General features: G+C 29.6%; 1 protein-coding gene across 5 annotated transcripts in view; it reads right to left on the bottom strand.

The window, feature by feature from the left end:
* Positions 1–209: 209 nt before the first annotated feature.
* The window catches only part of LOC143244907 (protein bicaudal C homolog 1-A-like), a 43,116-nt gene continuing 19,526 nt past the window's right edge, over positions 210–23,799 (bottom strand). For all 5 annotated transcript variants that reach the window (XM_076490415.1, XM_076490416.1, XM_076490417.1 and 2 more), the window contains 14 exons: positions 23,459–23,695; positions 21,616–21,858; positions 20,748–20,805; positions 20,105–20,178; positions 18,905–19,109; positions 17,496–17,804; positions 16,276–16,413; positions 15,008–15,173; positions 12,158–12,291; positions 10,203–10,348; positions 7,983–8,109; positions 5,526–5,671; positions 5,000–5,096; positions 210–1,455 (listed from right to left, as the gene is read on the bottom strand). In XM_076490415.1, the coding sequence (XP_076346530.1) occupies positions 1,391–1,455; positions 5,000–5,096; positions 5,526–5,671; positions 7,983–8,109; positions 10,203–10,348; positions 12,158–12,291; positions 15,008–15,173; positions 16,276–16,413; positions 17,496–17,804; positions 18,905–19,109; positions 20,105–20,178; positions 20,748–20,805; positions 21,616–21,858; positions 23,459–23,695 (2,145 nt within the window). In that variant the 3' untranslated portion in view covers positions 210–1,390. The remainder of the gene's footprint in view (positions 1,456–4,999; positions 5,097–5,525; positions 5,672–7,982; positions 8,110–10,202; positions 10,349–12,157; positions 12,292–15,007; positions 15,174–16,275; positions 16,414–17,495; positions 17,805–18,904; positions 19,110–20,104; positions 20,179–20,747; positions 20,806–21,615; positions 21,859–23,458; positions 23,696–23,799) is intronic.

Genomic DNA, 23,799 nt, shown 5'->3' with positions numbered 1-23,799 from the left:
AAGGTCAAAACGTTGTTCGCTCTTCTATGTAAAATATTTTCTCAACCCAAACGAGCCATTTTTGCATATAAATTTCTCTCTTACTCAATTTTATTAAATACTGTTCCTTCAGAAAGTTTCATTGTCACTATCAGAATACTGCACACTAAACACCATACTCCCTTTCAAAAAGATTATTTTTCTACCCCCCAATAAAAGAGAAATTCAAAGAACTTATAGAACTCTTTATTAACCTCCATATAAAACACACTTTGAAACAGTATCAAAAAATACATTTGATCTCAGAATTTCCCAACAATTTCTCCGAGACTAGAAAAAGTAGTAATATACATTAGCCAATTATTATTTAGACTCAGTACCAACTAACACTTTCATATAAACACTTTAAAATGCATTTCTTTTATCTTGCAATCAGCATGGCTTCTAACAATTATATACAAATGTGTCTTTTGCAATCTAATCTAGACATTAAAAACATTTGGCCTTACTACGTCAATTAAGTTTCCAATTAGTACAAAAAAAAGACTTGTTAAAAGAAATTTGAATTAAACAAACAGTTTTTCTCAGCTGTATTCAAACAAACTGTACCTCTAAACTTGAATAAAAACATTAAGTTCAATTCAATTCTAAAATCACAACCTTTAGTTTTATTTATTGAAATATGAGAACTTGATCAAAGACATTAAATCACTAAAAACATCTCTGACTACTGATTCAAAGTTGTAGTCATTCTGTAAATAAATTCCGAAATTAAACATGTATACACAAAACTTAAACATGAAAATTATGTAATAGGAACTTAACTAATGTCCTTTAGTATTTTTTGAATGATTCAAGACAAACTAAAAATTAAAACAACTTAACTTGCACATTTTAAGGAAAATCAGCAGTGCATTATTAGATACCCAATAACATTTACAACTTATTTTCAGTTATTTCTCAATGAACTTAATTGAAAGTTTCTCTCATTGCACACATACACACCAAAATAGTTTCCCACAGTTTTTAGTTATTTAGCCGTTTCCCCTACCCCCACCCCACTTAAAGTACACCAGTTTATTTCTTATTGCTAAAAAACACATTTACATTTTTCACACAAGAATCTTTACAGGACTAAAGCAAGATAAATCATAACCTAACTTCAATATTGGCAAATACAAAAATTTTGGTCTGGAGAAAAATAAATATTTCCAAAATAAATTAAAACCATCAATAAAAATATGGTAATACAAATAATTAAAATCTAACTTCTAAATAGTGAATTAAAGTAATTTGTTATTCACATCATTTTCTTTAAAACTCAGTATTTATTAGCACCAGTTATATATTACAAGTTCACTCTCTATAAATAAAGTTCATTAATAAAAAAACGGATTTACTCCTTAATTACCTATAACTTGAAATTCAAATCCTTTTCAAAATATTGTTTGTGCATTTGTTTTTCTTTGGTCAAGGCTATAAAAAGGAGAAAAAAAATCTTAAACATTTTAAAATACAATTTCAAAAAAAGTGATAAAACAATGCAAGTTTTTGGATGAATTAAGATACAAGCTTCAAACTGTACAATAGCTCACGAAATACTTTCAAAACATACTTGTTATCTAACACAATCCTAAAACTCAATCAAAATAAATATCAGTAGTGTCCAGATAATTCATCCCTTTTTCTAATCTTTATGAAGACTAGACTTAATACCTACTACTTCTGTTTTCAGCCCAATAATATTTTAATGTGAATAATGTTTAAACTTGCATGTTGTTTAACCTACTCAAAAAACATAGTAGTATGAAAATTTATCTGAACACCCAATTGCAACCTGTAGTTTTGATCTGTTGTGTATAATACAAAATCCACAGATTTATTTTTCAAACTTTAAACATGTTAAAGAGAATGTTTTTTTTATTCATAGGCAAGATATTGAATTAACTCTTCCACAATTAATATATTTTATTTTATTATCATAACACTATGAGGAAAAGGCTACACAGTCACAACAAATGATTGAATGCAGTAAATACTTTAAAAGTTGAAAATGTTTAATGCAACATTCTCTTGCACAATTAGCTCTAATGATAACTGGTACAAAAGCTGACAAAAAAAAAAAATTAGAATTTCATGCAATTCTTTACTAACCTCCATATAAAACACACTTTGAAACAGTATCAAAAAATACATTTGATCTCAGAATGTATTGAGATACATTTATTGTACACAAGGGATTTAAAAAAATAAAAGAAATAAATAACTCGTTCAACACCATTAATATTAAACAGCAAGTTCATACAAGCACCAAAACAAAGAATTAACTCTCCCTGACAGAGTCAGATCTTGACAAGTAAATTGCAAAATACCTCAGACGTTTACCAAGTGTACTATGAAGCAAATGAGGAAATCCAAGATAAGGCAGGAGACAGATAAAAAAAAGCTCGCTGAACAAAATTCTCCAAAAACCAAGTTAACACTCTCAAACCATGCTGATGACATTATCAAGTCAAATACTTAAGTATAATCTTGAAAAATATTACAAAAATGTGGCCTTTGGGAAGAAGTAGCAGTGACATTTCTTACTGCACAAGAAAGAGGAAAGGCTAAATTTTGTGGAGTAATATGCATCCTGGTCTTTGGAATAGGACCACAAGGAGCTTCATACAGATGAATCTAAAATATTAAAATTTGCCAATAAAATCAATAACAGGTTGCAAATTGAGTGCTTTCTACCAACAATCAAGATAGAAAAAGGCTCCACAATGATCTGGGGTCCAATACCTTCAAATGGTTTTGGATATCTTCATAAAATTGCCAGAATAGTGGATCAACAATTACTAGTATATCAATCCCTCATATTGTACTATCTGTGAAGAAACTCACTGGACAATTTCATATTTGAAGAAAACTAAGAAACATTAAACTTGTTTGGTAAAGAAAGAAAACTGAAGAGATCTTTGGAGAATGGAATAGTCAATCCATACCTTAACCCACAAATAAATCTGAGATGTGTTGAACTATGGTTTCCAAAAAGTATCAACTTTACTAAAGAAGGCCTCTTCACATAACTTCAAGAACACTTAAATTACACAGTTTTCAAAAAATACAGCATCTATGTGCATCAAGCTACAAGTAAATCTATGTAACAACACATTTTAATTTTTCTTGTTCATGGGCAACGTGTTATTTACCAATTGCTTATGCCTAAAGTAAATGGAAGACTTATTTTTCTCTTCAAACATTGCTTTTGTGACCTGGGAGCATATAACGAAAACATGATGAGAGACTATGTTTTGGGGTCGATACGTGAAAGTGATTTACGTTACAGTCACAAATCTCTAAAAACTACTCACTTCTAAACATTTTTGTATAACTTTAGTATAAATACATTTAAATCTTGATTCATATGTTGTTTTATTCAGACCTTATGTAAATGAAAATGTGCATTTTGACTGTTTTTACACAGAAAATAAGTTCATTTCTAAATTTCATTATCCAGGTCACAAAAGCAAAGTTTGAAGGGAATAATGGCCATTTTCTGTACTTTTACAACAAAAGCAATTAAGAAATAACACAAACTATACAGAAAAAAATGTTGCATTATATACTTACATTAAATAATTTAAAATATTTGCATACAAACATTGTATTAATAGGATTAATTTGTAGAGCAAATAATATTTTGTGTGAAGAGCACATAAAAAAGGTTATGATAAAGATGCACGTTACAATTATTTAATTTTTAGGAAATAAGATTTTTTTTTGCCAACACAGTTCAGGACATTATATTAAAATAACTTTGAATATACAAATCAACATACAAGAACCACAGCAAATAAAAAAGGTAAAACAATGTATCACAACTACATGTTTTTCATTGTTTGGCATTTCATAGGTAGTGTGATGCCAATAAAAACTGATCTCTTCTGGGATAGATAAGTAAAAACACTTTGATAAAAATATTCATAATATAAATCACAAAGTGCCTGAATTGCAGATTTAGGGTTTTCAAGATGGGAACATCACCTGTACTTAATTGTAATCAAAAACAAAAGAACATGGATGAATTTCAAACACGAGAACCATCAATGCAGAGATCAGCAACAAGTCCAGCCCCTGCTATCACAAGCAAAATGTGGTTTCTTCCAAAAGGTGATATCCAGAAACAAAATGTCAACTAAAATTGGTACGAAGGAAGAGTTATATAAAAATACAAGAAAAAGCCTTACGATAAAACCTTTTGCAATAGAGATTACACTGCAAGGCCACTAGCTATAACATGACCATATAAGGTGACATAGAATATAATGAGATTGTGAAACTTCAAATCATTTTAACATACAAATGTAATAAGTAAAATACTTAAGATTATTGCTTTACCTTTTACTACAAGCAAAACTTTACAAAAATTTACAGCAAAAGTTATGAAGCATACTAAAACCATCACAAGTAACTTATTGAATAATAATACAAAAATAAACAAAATACTAACCCTTAACTATAGAAACAACTATCTGAAATACTAAACTAAATGTATAGAAGAAATAACTAATTGTAATCTCTGAAAATAAAATGAAAAGTGAAAATTATAAAGGAATAAAGCCTACTTGTTAGTGTCACAGAAAAACAAATTACAATTATTCATACAAAAGAGATGTTGATATATTCTATTTGATCAATTTTCTACATAGAGCCACTATGTGTTTGGATAGCGCAAAAGGTATGTAGCTGTCTCAGAACGCTTCCTTAAACTATATGGTTAGTTACCTCACTGACAATATATAGAAATCAATCCAATGTCTAAAATACTGAAGTTACTAATAATTTACAATATTATATATTTATAAATTTGTTTAGTCTAACACAAACTACAGTACTAATAAGAATAAAATTCAATTATTAGCACAGCATACATTATATTAAATAGTTTTGCAATGCAAGATTTGTTTGTGCCATGAGAACTGAAAGAAAACAAATACACACTACACAATTTGGAGATAAATAGGACATTTACCTGAAATGGCAGATAGAATCTTTTGTCTTGGAACAGGAGGAATGTTCAAGTTCTGCAAATCTTCACTGGTTAGTTTAAGGAATGTTGCAAGGTCAATCTAGATAGAAAGGAAGAATAATCTAAAATTTTACATTATAGCTCAATAATTGTGTAACAAGACTTATAAAAAATGTATTGTTCATATTATTTACAGATTTTCTTATATGATAGGGACTCATTGTTATGTTGAACTACAATTAATCCAGTGTATTGACAAGTGTCTGGCAATAACTAACATTACCTGCAAAGATATTTGCAACATATGCAATGTTTTGTTGGAAAAGTTATTTAGAGAAATAAAGGGTAAAAGGTAAACATTAAAAATTTATCATCATTTAAAAAGAAACATCAGAAAAATATTTTAATAATAAACACCATTCACCAACTCTAATCTAGAAATCCAGGTTGCTTTAGGGTTGTTTAAGAATTAAAACAAGTTAAATAAATTATCACTTAGCAAGTAAAACTCACAATTCATCCAAGTTACCTCATTTTGTTGGAAAACATCTACATACTTCAACATTCCTAGCCTGCATAGCAATTGTGGTACATCAGTAACATTACCCAGAATAGTTAAGAGAGGCCTGTCTGGATGGTAGTCAAAGCAATTACTGCTGCTAAATAGCAAGTTTCCTAAAAAAAAATAGTTTCATTACTGTTGATATTAATGTTTCCTATAAATTATTTACATATATACAAAGAAATAAATCATTTTGGAAAATTTAGTGGATTTAATCCTCTGTTTTACATCCACTGGACATGTTATGTGGCGTTTCATTTTTTAAATACACTAAAGCAGGTCTTAAAACCTAGATAGATGAGGGTTGTCAATATTTAACATGAATAATGTCTCTACATAGTTTACCTCAAACAATATCTGTGTAAATGATTATATCCAAAAAAACAAAGGATCGAGAGAAAACTATACCCATGAGAAAAGAAACCCAATGAGCCAAATACTTCAAAATTGGATTCAAGACAGTTTCTTTCCCAATATATTGTATCAATTATACAAAACCTAGACAAACTTTAGAAACAGTGCTAAACAGTTCTATACTAAATACACACAAACCTAGTATATTTATTTTGTCATTTCCTTGTAATCAAGATACAAGGTTTTCATGATGTCACTCAAGATGGAAAGAGATGTGTATTCTACATACAATTAATAGCAACACTACTTTCTTATATAAAGTTGTAATAGTAGGAAAGAATTTTTTAAATTAACAATACACAACTCTTTACAAAAATTTTGCTTCATATTTTTGGGATCTTTAAAATCATTAATACTTACTTTTTCTTAAAGAATAACCATAATGCTGTTTGCTCTGCCAAAAGTGCTGCATGTAGCAAAACATTAATAGTGCAAGTTTCTTGTTTGATACTATAAACATTAATTTTTAAGCCTAAAACAGTAATAAAACAGTACAGAACATTCATGAGCAGCAAAAGCAAAATTCAATCCTGTATATAAAAACTCTTTCACTGTCACATGTACAGATAAAATCTCCCACACTGTCAGCTTTATCAAATACACAATAAGAAACACAAAAGAAAGATTTTAATACTTCATTTACTTACTGAACACTTGAAATTAGCAAATCCTGAAAAGTTTGAAAAACAATAATGCCCTTTCTTCAACATGGTTCAAAATTTTAAACAAATATGGAATTGTTTTAAGGAGGACTTATATAAGCCAATGGCAGTGAAAGTAATGCATAAATTCTGGATAACAAAACTTTAAATAAATATGGAGGTTTTTTTTGCTAATTTGTTTTTTTATATTATTGTGAAATATAAGTAACTATAGTACAGCCAAATATCAACATACAGAAACAGTTTAATAAAACTTGTACAAGAGAAGCACTACTAAACTAACAATATTTAACTCCCTTTCCCACACCCATCAAGAACACATATACAACAGCATACAAGATACATGCTGCACACTCCAATACTTAGTAATTAGACCTAACAATGCATAATCCAGTGGGTTAGTAACATTTAATATTACTACCAACAGCTAAATGGAAATACAGAACACAGTATATGCAAGAGAAATGTCAATACTAGTTCAACATATAAATGTTAACTAAAAACTCACTGTCCAAATACATTTTTAGACCATGATCATAAAGCTACATACAGAATATACTAAGACTTTGTAGTCCAGCAACAAAATGCAATATACAAACAAACACAATGGTGGAAAATTTCAATTTTTCATACTATACTTCAGAATCATTGTTTATATTGTAGTTCTTACACAAGTAGATGTTTCAAGAATAAAGAAATAGTAATTACAACATTGACAGTTTTATAGGGTGTCTTGGCATTACACCTTTTTTTTTGGCTATAAATAGAAGCCAATCTATTATGAATGCATGTGACGCTATTGTGGCCAAAGGACGCAAAGCAACTCAAAGCAGTCTGTTTTTGTCAAAAGAAGGATTTTCAACAAGGCAGATTAACTCTTCTAATAATCTTATTAAACCTACTGCAAGCTACTGAACAAAGACTGGTTTGTAGAAAAGCAGAACGAGGAAAAGGTAGGGAAAAAGTTAAAACGGTAACTGACAATTGTGTTCTGAAATATAAAAAGAGTCTACAGAATCAGAATCATTAAGTCACCCACAGCATGGTACAAAACTTCAAGAAGTTAATGTCATAGCACACAGTCCCCAACAAAATGGCTTTAAAAGAAACTCTCTCTTATTTACAAGATAAGACTCAAATGTGTAAAAGAGCATGCTGACTGGACTGAAGCCATGTATGTTTTCTTACAGCAAAGCCACATTGGGCCATCTGCAGAGTCCACCAAGGGAAATTGAACACCTGTTGAAGCCATGTAAAGCAAAGTCATCTTCTCAGATGAACCAAAGTTAAGCCTGCATGCACACTTCAAAAAGGAAGTGGAGGAATGTTCATACATTTAAAAACTTACCGTGTCTACTAGAGTCTTTATCCTGTCCATGACTACATCTTATTGCTTCTCTAGATTTATTTGGATTAGATAAAAGAAAAGTATCATTACTCCAGATACTACCCATCTGACTTAACACATCTTCTTCCTAAAAGAAAACACAAATTGTCACTATACCATGCTTCATTCTTGTTCAATACTATTCAAAACAGCACAACATCTTGATTTTTCATACACTTTTAAAACGGTGCAATTGATTTTACTGTTTTGAATTGCTTAAAACAAAAAACTGTTTTACTTTGTAAAATACTAGAAGTAATTACATTTTTACCCAAAAATTACAATTTTGTTTTAGCTAGAAATTTCTGTGGCAACAATTTATTATAAATACATGCAATAAATATATTTGTAAATTTTAATGTCTCTCAATACTCTACAAGTTACTGAAAAATAATGGATAATTACAGGCAAAGATGAACTATTTTAAAATGTTTTAGACAGTGTAATTTTAAAGAAATCCAGTTAGTTTAAAATCGACATTTTTTTTTTTTTACAGGGTGTATGCAGGTTAAGAAAAAAAAAATCTTACTGAAATTAGTGCCATCTGATCAATGCTCAAAAATATCAAGTCTTACTTTACCTAAATTTAACAATTCAGTAATTTTAAACAATATATTTTGATATTTACTTTCAGAAGCATTTAAGGCAAAATAACAATAGTTATTCATTAATGTCCACATAATTTGTTACATTCATAAGATGTTCGAGTCACTCCCTCATACAGAGAGCATTTGCATCACAAATGTTTGTGATGGCACATTCTCACAGGTGTCTAGGATTTCAAATTTTACGTTTCCCTAGTTAAATTTAGTACCATTTTATTATCTTGCCCTCTCTGCAGTATATCCTCTAGATTCTTATGCATCTTTTATAAATGAATTACTGCAAATGGTTTAATGAATTGCTTCATAAAGTTAGTTAATATGCCAATAAATTAAAAATTTGTATTACATAGTATATATAATTAGCAATGCTGAGAATATTTTGTTTCTCATTACCCAGCATAACAGAAAAGTTGTGGTACTAAATGAAAGAACACTTGGGCAGCAATTTACTAGATAAAATTTAGATCTTAGATTTTAATTACCTCCAATTTTAAATCCACAGTAGACAAATTAAAACAATTGGAAAAATATTAAAACATCTACAATTTATGAAATTCATTACAAATTTTAGGCCTATCAAAAAATGTTAATACTTGCTTATGAAAGCTACATATTGATTCAATGAAATACTCATACTATTCTATTTCATTTACGAGTAAACCAGTTAAGTCTGATTTATTATAGATAAATAAATGTTTATAATAAATATGACCATTTTAGATATTTTCTCCATGTTGCTCACAGTAATTATGAATATGTTATTAACAATTTCCAACTAAAAAGCTGTATCCAAGTTTGAATAACAGTAAATGTACATGCTAGGTTATTAAAAGCATTTTGTTAAACTAACTATGTCTAGTGGTGTATTTAAAAAAAGATATTTTAATTCTATTCACACATCAGCAATGTTTGAGTGGTAATACATAACAATATGTATGTAAACATTAATAAATACCATTCTCTTTGAATTTGCTAATGTTCTTTTTGGTCTAAAGTTATGCAAGTAAATAAGCACATTTTTTCTTTGAAATTAAAAACAAAAATGCATTATCACATGAACCCTTCAAAATCAGATGCATTATTCTAGAATCCACTAATAAGAGCATCAGACTTGTTGACAAGTTGTTAATATTACTCCCTATAATATTATGTTTATTATGCAGTGACAACTCATTTATAATAAACATATGGGAAATCGTAGTAAAATTCTCATTGAAAACAAAATCAATTTTAAACAAAACAAGTAGTTAAAATACCAATTTGTTTACCTTATGGGATTTTACTTTGAACAATTTAAGCAGGATTTAAAAACTTGAAGTTTATCATAGACCTAAACTGGGCACAGTTTTGGAGGATTCAAACACATCTCACACAATATACAAAACTATTTTCCCTTTCTACTTACTGTAAATTATGATTATTTCCTACATAATGTATGTACAATACAACTTTTGCTTTCATTAAGTAACATGATTACAAATCATGGAGACTGGACAAACTACACAATATTAATGAAGACTACAAAAATAGAAAGTAAATAGCAAGAAAATTGCAGCACAATGAAAACAATTCTAACCTGTACAGTTTCAGGAATAGAAGGTTTTTTTAATCCACTCTGCCACTTCTGTTTGATAACAGTTTCTGGCAAAGACTTTGAAAATCCAAATCCAGACCAAATGTTAGTTGGTTTTCGAGCCTCTGAGCTCAATGGCTTCTGCACAGCTGTATTTATGAAACATTATATTATATATATATATATATATATATATATACACACACACACACACACACACACACACACAGTGGACATCTTAATTATCAAGCACATTACAGCCTACACCATTTAAAATGCACTAACTGTTATTACTTTGGATCTCTCACTATAAAACTAAGATTCAGTTTATTTTACACAGTTCAAGTCATTTAGTTACTTCCTCCATTTCTTCTTGAAATTGTCTAATGAACTGAAACAATAACAAAAAGTAGTTCAGTAACACACACACACACACACACACACTTTGTCCAAGAACATTTTTATTTAGCAAAATAGTACTTTAAAATAGGGGCAGGAAAAGAAAGAGATAAACATGAATTGGTTCTCAAGTTAATAAATAATGTTTTGGATTTTTCCAAAGTTTGTTGTGACCTTGAGCCTCCAAAACTAACAACTTCTATGCTGGATCATAGTCCAAATGTATAGCAACTTTAATCCAAATTCATTTAGCCTTTTGATAGATGTTGCTGACAAATACACACACACACACACCAGGTGAAAAACAACCTCCATCTACATTTGGTGGCAAAGATAATGATGCAATTGTCTTAAAGTCATTTTTATCATTATATAGAAATACATACGAAGTTCAACATGCCAATTTAAGAAGGAAAACAATTTTGTTGTATTGAAATGTTTTAAAACATCATAATATCTAAAAAGACATAAAAAGATAATTTTGTAAGTAAAACTTGCAAGGATTAGTTTTTCATGTTATGTAGCAAACTTGATTTTTTATGCAAGTACTAATACTACAATCCAGTTAACTTGTTATCACTTTACATGAAAATAACACTCCTCAAATAAATAGTACTTACATTTAAATATTTATTTTGAAAGACAATTTCTAACCTCCAAGAAACATTCCCATATATCAAAATAAACTTAATTTGTAGAAATAATAATATTTATCACGAGAAAGATGAAATATTAAACTGAAGTGGAATCTTTTGTATTACATCATATAGGCAATAGAAACAGCTGACACTTCACAACATTGTTTCTGTACTAAGGAAGTTTATAGAACATGCACATTTTTGTAACCAAGATTGCAATTTTATAACAAACAGAAACCTATGAGAGTTGTAGAAAGTTATGGAATGATTTAAATAAATTTTGCAAAGCATAAAATGTATTTCTTTCCGATAGCTTATTATACAGTAAATTTTGTATACAACTTAAAGTTGCTAGCGTATATACATACACAAATATCCATACATAGAAGTAATCACTAACCCATGAACTGAAAACACTACGACTGGTTTACCTGATAAAAAAATCAACCAAGTCCATTTGAATAAAATGTAAAGTGACAAAGTCCTTTGTAGATATACTATATATATAGATTTTTAATTATCTGAAGAGAGCATCTTCTACAACAGAAAACCTATTAAAAAAAATGCAGTCTTGTAAAGAGATAACTGCAAAATAGCACCCAAAAAGAATTGACGATACCTTGTTTATTCAAATAAATTACAGTTAGCACAGGAAAAACTGTTAAACAGCTGAAGAACAAAGGACAAGGCCTAGGGGCTTAAACACTCATGTCCTAAGCTGACATACTAATCACCATATGCAGCTGGTTGTAAGAAGTTAATCCCATACTACCAATTACAAAGTTAGGAAATCAAAGAAATAAATTACAAAATGGACAACTTTTTCACACAAATCACACAGCAACCAACCAGTAACCGAACATAAGTAATTCACCAAATATTTAAAGTAGTTTAAAAACAATATTAAAGAGATCAAAATACCTTGGGTAGCTAGTAATTTTCTTTGTTCATAGTTAAATGGGAAGGAATCCTGTACATGTTTTCTCTCGCAACCTACAGTACCTATGTCTTTTTCGCTCGAGTAACCTGTAGCACCAAGGCTGCTGTCATGAGTGCTATATAAAAAAAAAAAAACAGAAGGGGGGGGGACAAATAAATGGCATAAACATTAAATACGATAAAAACTCAACAAATTTCTTCAAAGTTAACTGCATAGCTTAAATCTTAGAGGTTAATTACCTAACTAAGCCATTCTACAAAGAAAACTTAACTGGAAAAACTTAATGCAACTGTTTTTAATTTAGTGTGTTCTAATAATTTTAGATTAGTCAATACATCAGTAGGGTGTTCATCTCTTATTCATGACCTCTAAAGTTTTAATGATGTTCAGCTGAGCACAAGTTCCTATACTAAACCATCAATGCATAATTCTGGTAATATAAATCTATATAACAAATTATATAATTGAAAATATTTTAAATTCTATAGCAACAAGATTTTAGAAAACAAAATATCAAATGTTTCCTCTTGCAATGTGTAATCTAACACACAAAATATGAATACACTTACAAGCATAAATATATTGCAATAACACACCTAATGGCAGAAACTGGAAGTTGTAGAGAAAGACAAAAGCAAGCTTGTTAGCTACCCAATTAGAAAGTTAAAGATGAAATATAAAATATTATTCTTGGATTTTGAACAAACACCACCCTTGGAGAGAACAGTACAAAAAAGTCATGTCACTATTTTAGAATTATTCACAACACATTTTGTACTGATATGCAAATTTCAGTTGTAAAGCTCAAGATAAAAGCAGGTTGAATTGAGACAGACAACAAAACTACTTTATATAAGCTTCTAAATACAAGTTGTTGTTGTTTTTCTGACCTTTTATCTTTTCTTAACCATGGATTTAATTAACTTAATGTCCATGGGCTCAGTTTGCTAAACATAGCCCATGTTAAAGTAGCATTAATTAGAATTTCAAATTTCTGTACATCTAACAAACCTTTTAGAAAAAGGTAGCTTATTGTACACAATATCATATGCTAGAAAGGTACTTCTACTGAAGATGTATCTGAATTGACATCAGTCCAACACGTCAAAACACAATACTATGTTCATGAAGTTTAAAAAATAGTCACCAAAATCCATATCTATAGTTTTCTCAGTATCTATTTTTACTGTATATGGTACTTTCTTCACCATGAAGTGTCAATAAATCAGCAATGTAAATAAAATTGTCGATAAATGCAACTGAAAATGAAAACACCATGTTAAATGGTACTCCCAAAGGTTGGGAGAACTATATGCATAGAGAGTTAAGATTATTCTAATACATTGTTCATTAATCATTTTGCATTCAAAAAAGTACCCCTGAAGTACTATATACAATTTCACTATTTAGAATTATAGGTGTAAAACACAAAAAAAAAAAAAACTTTCTTATATCAAAAATAAAAATCTTCTTAATTATTAACCATAAGGCTTCATTTAAAAAAACATTCAAATGAACTGCAATCTACATATCTTTACATTTCTTTGCCAATTTAAGAATTTATTTAAACTAATAACCTTTATTCTATAACCATTTAAAGTTGTCAATGAAGGTACTGTGTGTTAGTTAGATCACTTTAATGCTAAAAATGTTTAAGTCTATATATCTGAAAAGAGCACGAAAATGAAGCTTCCATTAGTTTGCTGTTTTTTTTTTGTTTTGTAAGTCACAAACCCATGAACTCTCAAAGCTGAGATACATATAGTTGGCAATGCACCATGACAAGACTCAAATATAGTCACTGGCTAAAATTAGTAAAATCAGCATTGTTTTCTTAAAAAGCATTTTTACTTTCCTTATAGAGAGTTACTAGAGTAGAATTATGTTTTGACAAATCTCAAACTGAATGTTTTAGCTTAGAGCAAGAATGCAATTAAATTAACTTCATGCACCATTTTAAAACAATTGGTAGAAAACCTACAAGCTTGTGTTCTATTTTGTGGCTCAATGGTGTAAGTCTGCTTTAGGAGCAAGATGCACTCATCCAGACACCGTAGAATAGAGAGTAAAAGGCAAATTTTTGAAAGTGTTTGTATCTAAAGGTCAAATCTTCAGAAAATAAATAATTTCTCAAAATTACTATAACCCTATGCAAATTGGTAGAGGAATCTGACTAGTTTAGTAACTACCATATAACTACGTCCTTAACTGAATATATCAAGTATTTCCACAAAACGTGGCAAGCTCTTTATAAATATTAAAAATAAATCATAAACAAAACATGTTCTTAAAGTATTCTTGGCTAAAAGACTCATCTGCTAAGATTAAAACTTAAGATATTTTGTAAACAGCATGAAAACTTCCTAATGAATATGAAAATTAAATGCAAATGTTTTATTTTGTTTTTAGCCCTAACATCAACTATAGTTAAGTCATTTCTGTACAATAAAACAATTTATAAAATAGAAGAAATTACCCCTCTTTTCCCTTACCATTTGTTTTACATCTTGGCATTTATTAGTTGTAAATAAAGATTCAAATAGAATTATTGGCTATTTGTGACAGGAGGGTACAGTAAGCTAGAATTAATTAATAAACCTTATTTAACTGTTTTGGTATCAAGTTGTGTAAATTGAAAATAAATTTAATTAAACTTCAAAATGAAACTTAAAAGTTGAGATATGCACTTTGATCTATCTGTAAACAAGTAAGTAGATTTTGCAGTCCCCCCCCCCCATAAAATTTATTTTGAAAAGTGTTTTTAGTACTTCTCATTCATTCTGTATTTGCAATCTCAATTTTGTTTTTAAAATACAAATATTCTGTTGTACCATAATGTAGGATGTGATCCTAATTCTGGATGGCAAGAAACTCCTCCATTCAAAACACATTCTGCATGATCAGTAATCAAAGTTTTATTTCCTGAAGAAGCAGCATTTCCCAAAACTGGTCTAGGACCTTCAGGGGTGTCTGTCCAATTTTTCCAACCAATGGATGCTAAACAGAAAATTTGATGATAAATTATTTATCTGACATGAATTTTTTTTATGTAATTCACGTGTAAAAAACATACAATTCACCCTTATACAACCCAATATAACGAGGGGAGGGATTGAATGATAGTAATTCTCAAACTAAAGATTAAAACTTAAGGTAATGCAGCACAAAATTGGACATTGTAAAAATATTGAACGTATAGAACTAATTATTTTAAAAACAAGTTAACTACAGATTTTGTCCTCACCACTATCTAGTTCAAAACTTCCCTTACAGCTCACTTAAAGAGGAAAGGGGTAGTGTGTTTGCAAGAGCTAAGTGTAAACCATCCAACCCAAAAATTTCCATCCTCCCACTAAAACAGATTCTACAAGTCCAACTAGATATCCTGCTTGTCTTTACATATTAATTTCAGCCTAGCATTAAACCCCTAATGACCTACTCAAAATTTCATTTCTACAATTAATTCAGGGCTTATCAACCCTTCATACTTTAGCTCCTCTCACCTACTCCCTTCCCTATATTGTTAGCCTCAATATGCACAACAAATACTGCATGGTTGGCAGTCCCCTTTGTTATATTTCTTGCTCTGTCAGTTGTCTTCCACCTATGTCCCAGGGTAGCGTAATATAACTTTTCTCCCCATTTACCACAGAGTATTTTACCCACATCTTGACAACAAATTACCTACAAGTATAAACCCAAAGTTCATATTCTTTATTTCATTTTTCCTTTCCTCCAATAGTTCCTCATGTGCATAAGCCAAGAGCTGATACATCTTCAATAGAATAGGATTCTTACAATTAAGTTCATTACACTTAATCATAACAGTACCCTTTTTTACTTCTTGAAAGTCATTGTTAATATTAGCTGAAGCCTCCCTTGCACATGAAAGTTTAAGCTCCTTTTGATGTCCTGCTTTCATTTCTCACAGTTTATACATTTCTTTATTTCCTCAATTTTAGTTATGATAGCTTCCAACTTTTCCTTCACCCTGCAAACTCTACATATAAAAAGTAAATATACTTACTACTAGCATCCTTAACAATAAATGCATTGTAGTCTAGAGCTCCCATGTAAAACTCATTCATTGTTTACATACCTTCTTCACTGGTGTAACTTCCTCCACTATATGCATTTGCCCAGTCAGGTCCTAGAAGATTTAGAGGACTTGGCTGAGGGCTCAAGCTTGGACTGGACAGGGTACTACAAGTACTGTTACTTCCCGATATGCAAAAAGCTAGAAAAATCAAAATTTGTGTTTAATGTAAGTTTCCTTTTCCTTACAAAATCATTTTACTAAGAAAATGTCCTTGATAAAGAAATATTGCATTAATTCAGTAAAGTTTCAAGGACTGTTCTAAATTGGAAATATTTAGATGTTACATACAACTTCAGACACGGATATCTTCCTTTTAACATAAATATGACCTATAAAAATCTCAATACACTAAATAAAGCCTATTCCAACTTTATCTTAAAATGTTCTCAAACATTTCAATAGAGTTTTTCTATTACAATAATATGCAATATAGCTTCATCTTAATTAACTTGTGCAACTTTTTTTCAGTTTAACCTAAAGCTATGTAGTTTAATCACTTACATTTGAGAGCATAAATATTTGTGCATTGTCATTTTTCCTTTCATATCCATATAGATATCAGAACTCTACAAGTCTACGTCAAACTTTTAATGATAATTAAACAAACAATTCGTGCAAGTTCTTTCTACTGTGTGCAAAGATCATTAGTAGAACCCAAAAGCAAAGAGAAAAATAGGTATATAGACAAAGTTGAGGCCTGTTCTGGCTGATCCCATCAGTAAATGGGACAAAAGGATTACAAACAGAGGAGGAAAAAACAATTTCTTTAGCTGGACAGACTACAGGGAGACAGATAGATAATAATATCCACTGCTAACTTTAACTACTTTTATCTGGCTGAAAGAATGATTTAACAATCATTCTTACAATATATTCATAAATCTAAAGTATGGAAGGTTTTTTTTTTTGTTGTTTTTTTTCAAGCAGTGTGACACTAACCATGAACTCAAATAATGACAGTAAAAACACACTAGACTACCCCAAGCCCCCTAAATATAGCAATCAGCGACATTAATGAAAAATTAGTTAATTGTAAGAACAAAAACTTAATGTATGGTTTGTTTAGATCACTTGCCTCCATCTAGTTTTTTCCATCTACATAATTAAGTACTGATTGTACGTAATATGTAACATTACTTATTATTGTAGAAACTTTTAACAACTAATTACTTGGGTAATGTTATATTGCAATACATTATAAAAAATATATATTACTGCACCTTGATCAGGGAATCCCATCATCAACAGTTCATATGGATTTATTCCCAATCCATCTCTAGGTAAATAGCTACGATTATTGAACAAATTGGCCATTTGAGATGAAAAATTACCACATATGTTGGGAGCATAGTTCTGTGGAAACTGGCTATAGATATTTGAGACAGAGTTTGCTGCCAATACCTGAGCCTGATTGGATATCAAAGCAGAGAGAAGTGATGAGTTAAGTGGTAGCTGAAAATTCTCAATATTGTTCATAAGAAAATGAGGACTCGATGGGATATTAGCAGATACAGTTTCTTTATTTTTGTCTGAAAATAAAATTGAACCAGCTGTTAAAATAGTAAGATTGGGTGCAAGAGAAAAAATAATAAAAACAAACATTTATTTTATCCCTCAATATAAAATTTAACTAAATACAGGTTTTTCAAGAATCTGTACACTCAGCATAGTCAGTACCAGTGACAGGCTTCTTAACCATTGTGTTAATTATAGTTTTCAAAGTATAAATTTTAAATCCATAAATATTTATGAATTTAAAATTTTATAAGTAAACATCACAAAGCTTTCATACATCAAAAATAATAAGATTCAAGTAACATTTTTCTCATCATCCTAAGTCAAAATAATGTTTCCACCTATATATGTAAAAATGGCTGGTTTGGGTTGAGAAAATTTGCTCCTCTACATAAAAAAAAAACAAACTGATTACTGTTTCCACCTCTCAGCTGATAAGCACTGATAAACCCTATTGAAAGCCCCCACCAAAAACTTGAATACCTACTGTGAAGAATCTGGCCCTACAAAAACCTGATAAAACAATTAAATCTTTTTTTACTGCTTAGAAAAACCTTTTTTGTACTTAAAGTAACTATAATAAGCACAAAAAACAGTTAAGTTTATACAAATGTAACATGTATACCTACATATACACAAATGTATTTGTTTGTTTTTGGATTTCACGCAAAGCTACTCGAGAGCCATCTGTGCTAGCCGTCCCTAATTTAATAGTGCAAAACTAGAGGGAAGGCAGCTAGTCATCACTACCCACCACTAACTTTTGGGCTACTCTTACCAAGAAATAGTGGGATTGATTGTCACATTATAACACCCCCCACAGCTGAAAAAGCAAGCATGTTTGGTGCAACAGGGATGTGAACCCTAAACTCTCAGATTACAAGTCACATGCCTTAACCCACCTGGCCATGCCAGGCCCACAAATGCATTTAAAAACTATTATAAACCAAATACAAAATATATCTCACTTAAATACAAGATCATAACAGTAAAGACCAATACTTAACATTAGCAAGTTAACTAATCCATGAAAATCAAATTTTACACATTACTTTATTTGGTGCTCCTATAAACTACACTCATTTTTATCACTTTGTTTAAAACTAATACATACCACTCAGTAGTCTATTAATATCTTTCAGTTGGAAATTTAAGGGTCCTCGACCAAGACCTAAAGTAGACATCAAAATGGGATGTGCTCTAGAAAGAAAGTGCTTGTCACAACACAAAGGTACTGCTGACTCATCCAATCCAAGCAGCTGTCTTCTAACTTCAAACAGAGCTCGAGAATCTTTTTCTGATCCACGTACCACAACTGACTGCAAGTTGTACAGAATAAAAACTTACAAATTGCAGTAAACAATTTCATGAAATATGTAAAAACCAAAGTTCAAATATAATTTTAGTTTTTTTTATAAATAAAACTAGCTTGCTAGTATTTTGGAAGTTTTATATGAAAATACTCTAAATGCATACGAGGCAAACAAATTTCAAAAGTTTGTAGTAAAGATTGTATCTACTGAAGCTGCAGATCTTATAAAAGAAGAGTGTGGGTGCATGCACGAGAAAGTGAGAACAAAAATACTATACCAAATATTTTGGAAATATTATCATTGAACTTTTATGATCAAATATTGTAAGAAAATGATTCTCAGCATAAAAAGGAATGATAACACTTAACTTACTTCCAAACATAATTTTCCTTTTAACACTTTCATTTCTGGCCTTGATCAATGTTTTCATTTAATTTGTCTGCATCTTTCTAATGTTTATTTGTCAGATATACAAAGTATAATACCTATGGTTAGAATGCTTCACCAGATGTACCAAGTAAAAACAAATAAAATTTTAATCTAAATAAATACAAAATTTTTGGGTTAGTGCATTAGTACTCTTGGTTGGTTCAGCCTAATAAGACTAAATATTGATGTTTCAAATGGTCAAACCATTAAAAATATTTTTCTACATGCAAGAAATTTTGATTATAAAATCAACTAGAAATTAGCTAAATTAAGTATATAAAACTGGAAACTATGTCAAAAGAAGAAATGAATGATACATTAATCTAAAAAGGTTCCTGAACTTCAAATTATGCTGAAGATCAATTTACATTGAACCTCATCTCTGGTATTGTACATCATTAGAAGACTTGGTACTTCTGTTACGAAATAAGTATACGTTTCTATCAACAACCATTTATTGGATAAAAACACAACAGCATCAAAATCTGTTCAAATCATAACAAAAAATTTCAATAAAGGAATTACCCTGTTATGTAAAGTTTTAAATTTAAGCAACCAAAATAAAAACATACCTTACTGTTCTGTCTTGGTTTGGGTCTGATTATGATGTTAACTTTCAGATATTCCATGAGTTGGTGAATAAGTGCTGATATCAAGTAAAATATTTCCAAATTAATTCTAATAAATTTAACTTGCATGATTGTTACCAGACACTAAGTAAATAAAGCAGTTAATGCTAGATGCTAACTAACTGAACAAATTATACAAGACAATTTAGTAGTTTGAAGAATTATCAGTAATTACCTTTAACAGAAGAAAAGTGTATAATATACACACACAAAAACAAAAAACTGCAAGTATTTGCTGTGAAACAGACAATTATAAAACAAAGAAAACACTTTGTTCTGTTACTGCTACGATCTCAAAATAATGAAGCTGTAACCCACTAAAAAAAAGAAAAAAAAAGAGTATATTCATCCAAGATATGTTTATCTTTTTACAAGTGTTAAGAATATATTAAAACAGGAATGTGATAAACACAAAATACCTCTACCAGCTGTCCTGAGATACGAGTTTACTTAAAAGTTGGTTTCTCATCATCACAAACAAAAAAATTAACAACATTCTTCATACATATTCTAAAACCTATGTGAATAACTGTACAACAACAGACATATGCCAAGATATGATACAAGAAGATTAAAATTCTAGTACCTGTGTTTAACTCTTGTCCATCTTTCAGATCAAACATAAGAACTAAAGGAAGATAGCCCTACAAAAATAAGATATATTTAGTTTCCTCTCTATGTAAATCCTCACAGAAGTTCTCAGATTTTTTTTTTTTTTTATTTATTTCTTAGTGTATGAAAAACGAATGGCAAATTATCAGTTATTAAAAGTTGTATCTGTGTTTAAACTGGAAAACTCGTACAGCTCCTCTCCTTAAAAGAAATTAAATTTAGTCAATTTAAATAGGTTTGCTCCAAACCTTGTACTGTCAATACACAATTTTACATTGTACAGTAGAAAAGATCTACCAGATTTTCCTGTGGACATATGTACATAGTTTATTCTTTGAATACATGAATTTGCATGTTAATTTTAAATATCCAACAAATACTGATTTGTATTAAAGTACTTACAAGTTCTCGTGAAGCCCATTCTTAAATTTATGAAAGCATGTCAAAAAAACAACACAAGAACTGATGAGTATGTTGGACAAAAACCTTCAACACCACCAGTAATAAGAAACTTTTAATAAACCAAATGAACTATCACACCATCTGTTTTATGTTCTAACTTGCCAAAATTGATAATTAAACTTCATGAAAATGTATAATTCAAGGTAAAAATAAATGTATTTCTGTTCCATAATGTGAACATTATATAAAATTTTTCCAAAATACTGCAAGAACTTAAATATCAACAGTGAATGAGGTTAGGAAATAAAAGTATAGAAATGATCACACACCTTACACAATTATAATTAATCAACTAAACTAATAAATTATTTTTTACTATACTACATTTTGGTTTGGAAAGGTGCTTCAAAAATTGATAATTATCTCATTCTGAGACTCACCATTAACTCTTGCCAAGCTACATACACAGAATCAATTACACCACTAATTATCACAGTAGAGGCACGCTGTACAGGAGGAACCAAACTATCTGTTGATTCACACAAGTTAACTGTGGAATCGGGGAAGGTTATGAGAGCACCTGTTTGCTGCATTATTGTTTGTATATTTATTCGGTTTCTTCCCATGACAAAATTCTGGTTGTGTGGAGGTATTTCTATATTCAGTGTTACTGGAAATATAGTCTGCAAAATTAAAAGAAATGAACACATTTTATATTTACAAAATTTCTGTAAAGTGGAAAATCTTGTTTCATATTACTTTGTAAAGAAAAAACAAAACAATGATTAAAGTAAATACATAATTTTCTTTCAAATGTAAACTTAAAAATAATTAGTAACTGTAAAAGCATAAACCCAAAATACTGATACTATAACTTAAGACTACTCTTCAGGAATAGCAGATTAAAAGTATTAATAAAATAAAATTACTTATGCTGCAAAACTGCACTGATAAACAGAAAGGAATCTGAGGATGCCAGAGTGATCTGAGAAAATGTGGTATTGCATAAATAAGAAAGCTAGATATCAAGAAGCACAAAACTGAGCTAAAGCTTTTTTATTTGTATTAGAAACATGATTTTGAGTCCAATTGTAAAACAATTGCTTAATTTCCAAGTAAATAGGATGCAAAAATACTTTTGCTTAAAAGAAAATATTTGAATAATATTAATACAATGGAAGCCATGAAATTTTCATTAATATAAACTTAATGACATTCCATTACAGAAATTTATGAATTTGTATTTAGATCCATAATATAAAAAGTATACATCATTTTTAACCAATACACCTTTTGGAAGTTTTCTAATTTGTTAAAGTATCAATAGAATTCTACATTTCTAGTTTAAGTTTTTTTTGCATTATTCTTATGCTCATATAAATTACAGTTTAAAATACATGTTAAAAATGTTAGTGTATTGCACATGAAAATTATAAACACGACAGCTTCACACTTCTGCATTTTAAAATACCTAGTCAAACATTTCAAGTGTAGCACATATTAACTATGCAATATGATAAATATAATAGTGCAAGTTTTTACACTATTCATGCTTTTTATTATTAAACCAACTCAAAGCAGTATGCTTAAAATAAAGTAGGGCCTTTTTGTGCACTGTTTAGACTAACATTCAAAATCAATGTAGCTACAACTGATTTTTTTTTTTAATTTTCAAATCGCGCTATTTTGTAGTAGTAACATCCTTACGATTTACTCAAAGTTTAGCATATTAATGTTCATACTAAAATTCAATACTGCATTATGGAACTTAAAATTATTATGGAAGAACTGTTAATTTTTAATCAAACATTTTCAGGTTGTGCTGCATTAAATGTTTTGTACTACATTATAATTGTAATAAGAATAAGCATGCACATTATACTTGAATAAACTTCAAGAATAAGGGAAGGGGTTGGGAATAAGAACTACATAATAAATATTAAAAAGTTAAGACTTATTCTATTTAAGATCTTTTATTGTTTCACTTCTTTTGAGAGAGTAGAGGTTGGGAGTAATATATAACATATAGTAGAAATTAGCATATGTTTATTTCATTCCTACTTTAGGAAATGGATTTTTTTATTATTACTACAGTAACTGCCTTCCAACAGTTGGTTGCACAGTTAAAGCCAGTGGGAGCTGTTATCACAGATGATACCTGTTATGAATTAAAACCTAAGTTTATTACTGTTTTATAGTGATGATTGTAATTGCCTACCAATTAATGTAATTGTAATAATGAAACTATTATTTTCCTTACACATACACAATCCAATAACTTACACCTATACTCCCAGTCAAGAAGTCCATTAGTATAGATAGGCCTTGTTTGATTAAAATAAAATCTTTTCTACAACCTCTAGTTATGATGACATGGTAACTACCATGAGGCCAACTTTTCACTGATATTGTAAAGCCATAGTTATGTTGAATAAGCTGAAGAGCTTGAGATGTAGTGTCTGGTGGTGATGGCATCACAGAAAGTGGTAGTTGAAAAGAAAATACAAGTGGTAAAAGTTCCTGAAATTGAAAAAGAAATGAAGAAGTAAGTAGCTAAAAATTCACTAACTGTTATGAAGACAGTAACAACCAAGTAGTACTAGAAAAAATAGAAACTTAATATT

Source organism: Tachypleus tridentatus, chromosome 2 (assembly GCF_004210375.1).
Source record: "Tachypleus tridentatus isolate NWPU-2018 chromosome 2, ASM421037v1, whole genome shotgun sequence".
Taxonomy (NCBI): domain Eukaryota; kingdom Metazoa; phylum Arthropoda; class Merostomata; order Xiphosura; family Limulidae; genus Tachypleus; species Tachypleus tridentatus.
This window is presented reverse-complemented; position numbering and strand designations above follow the sequence as displayed.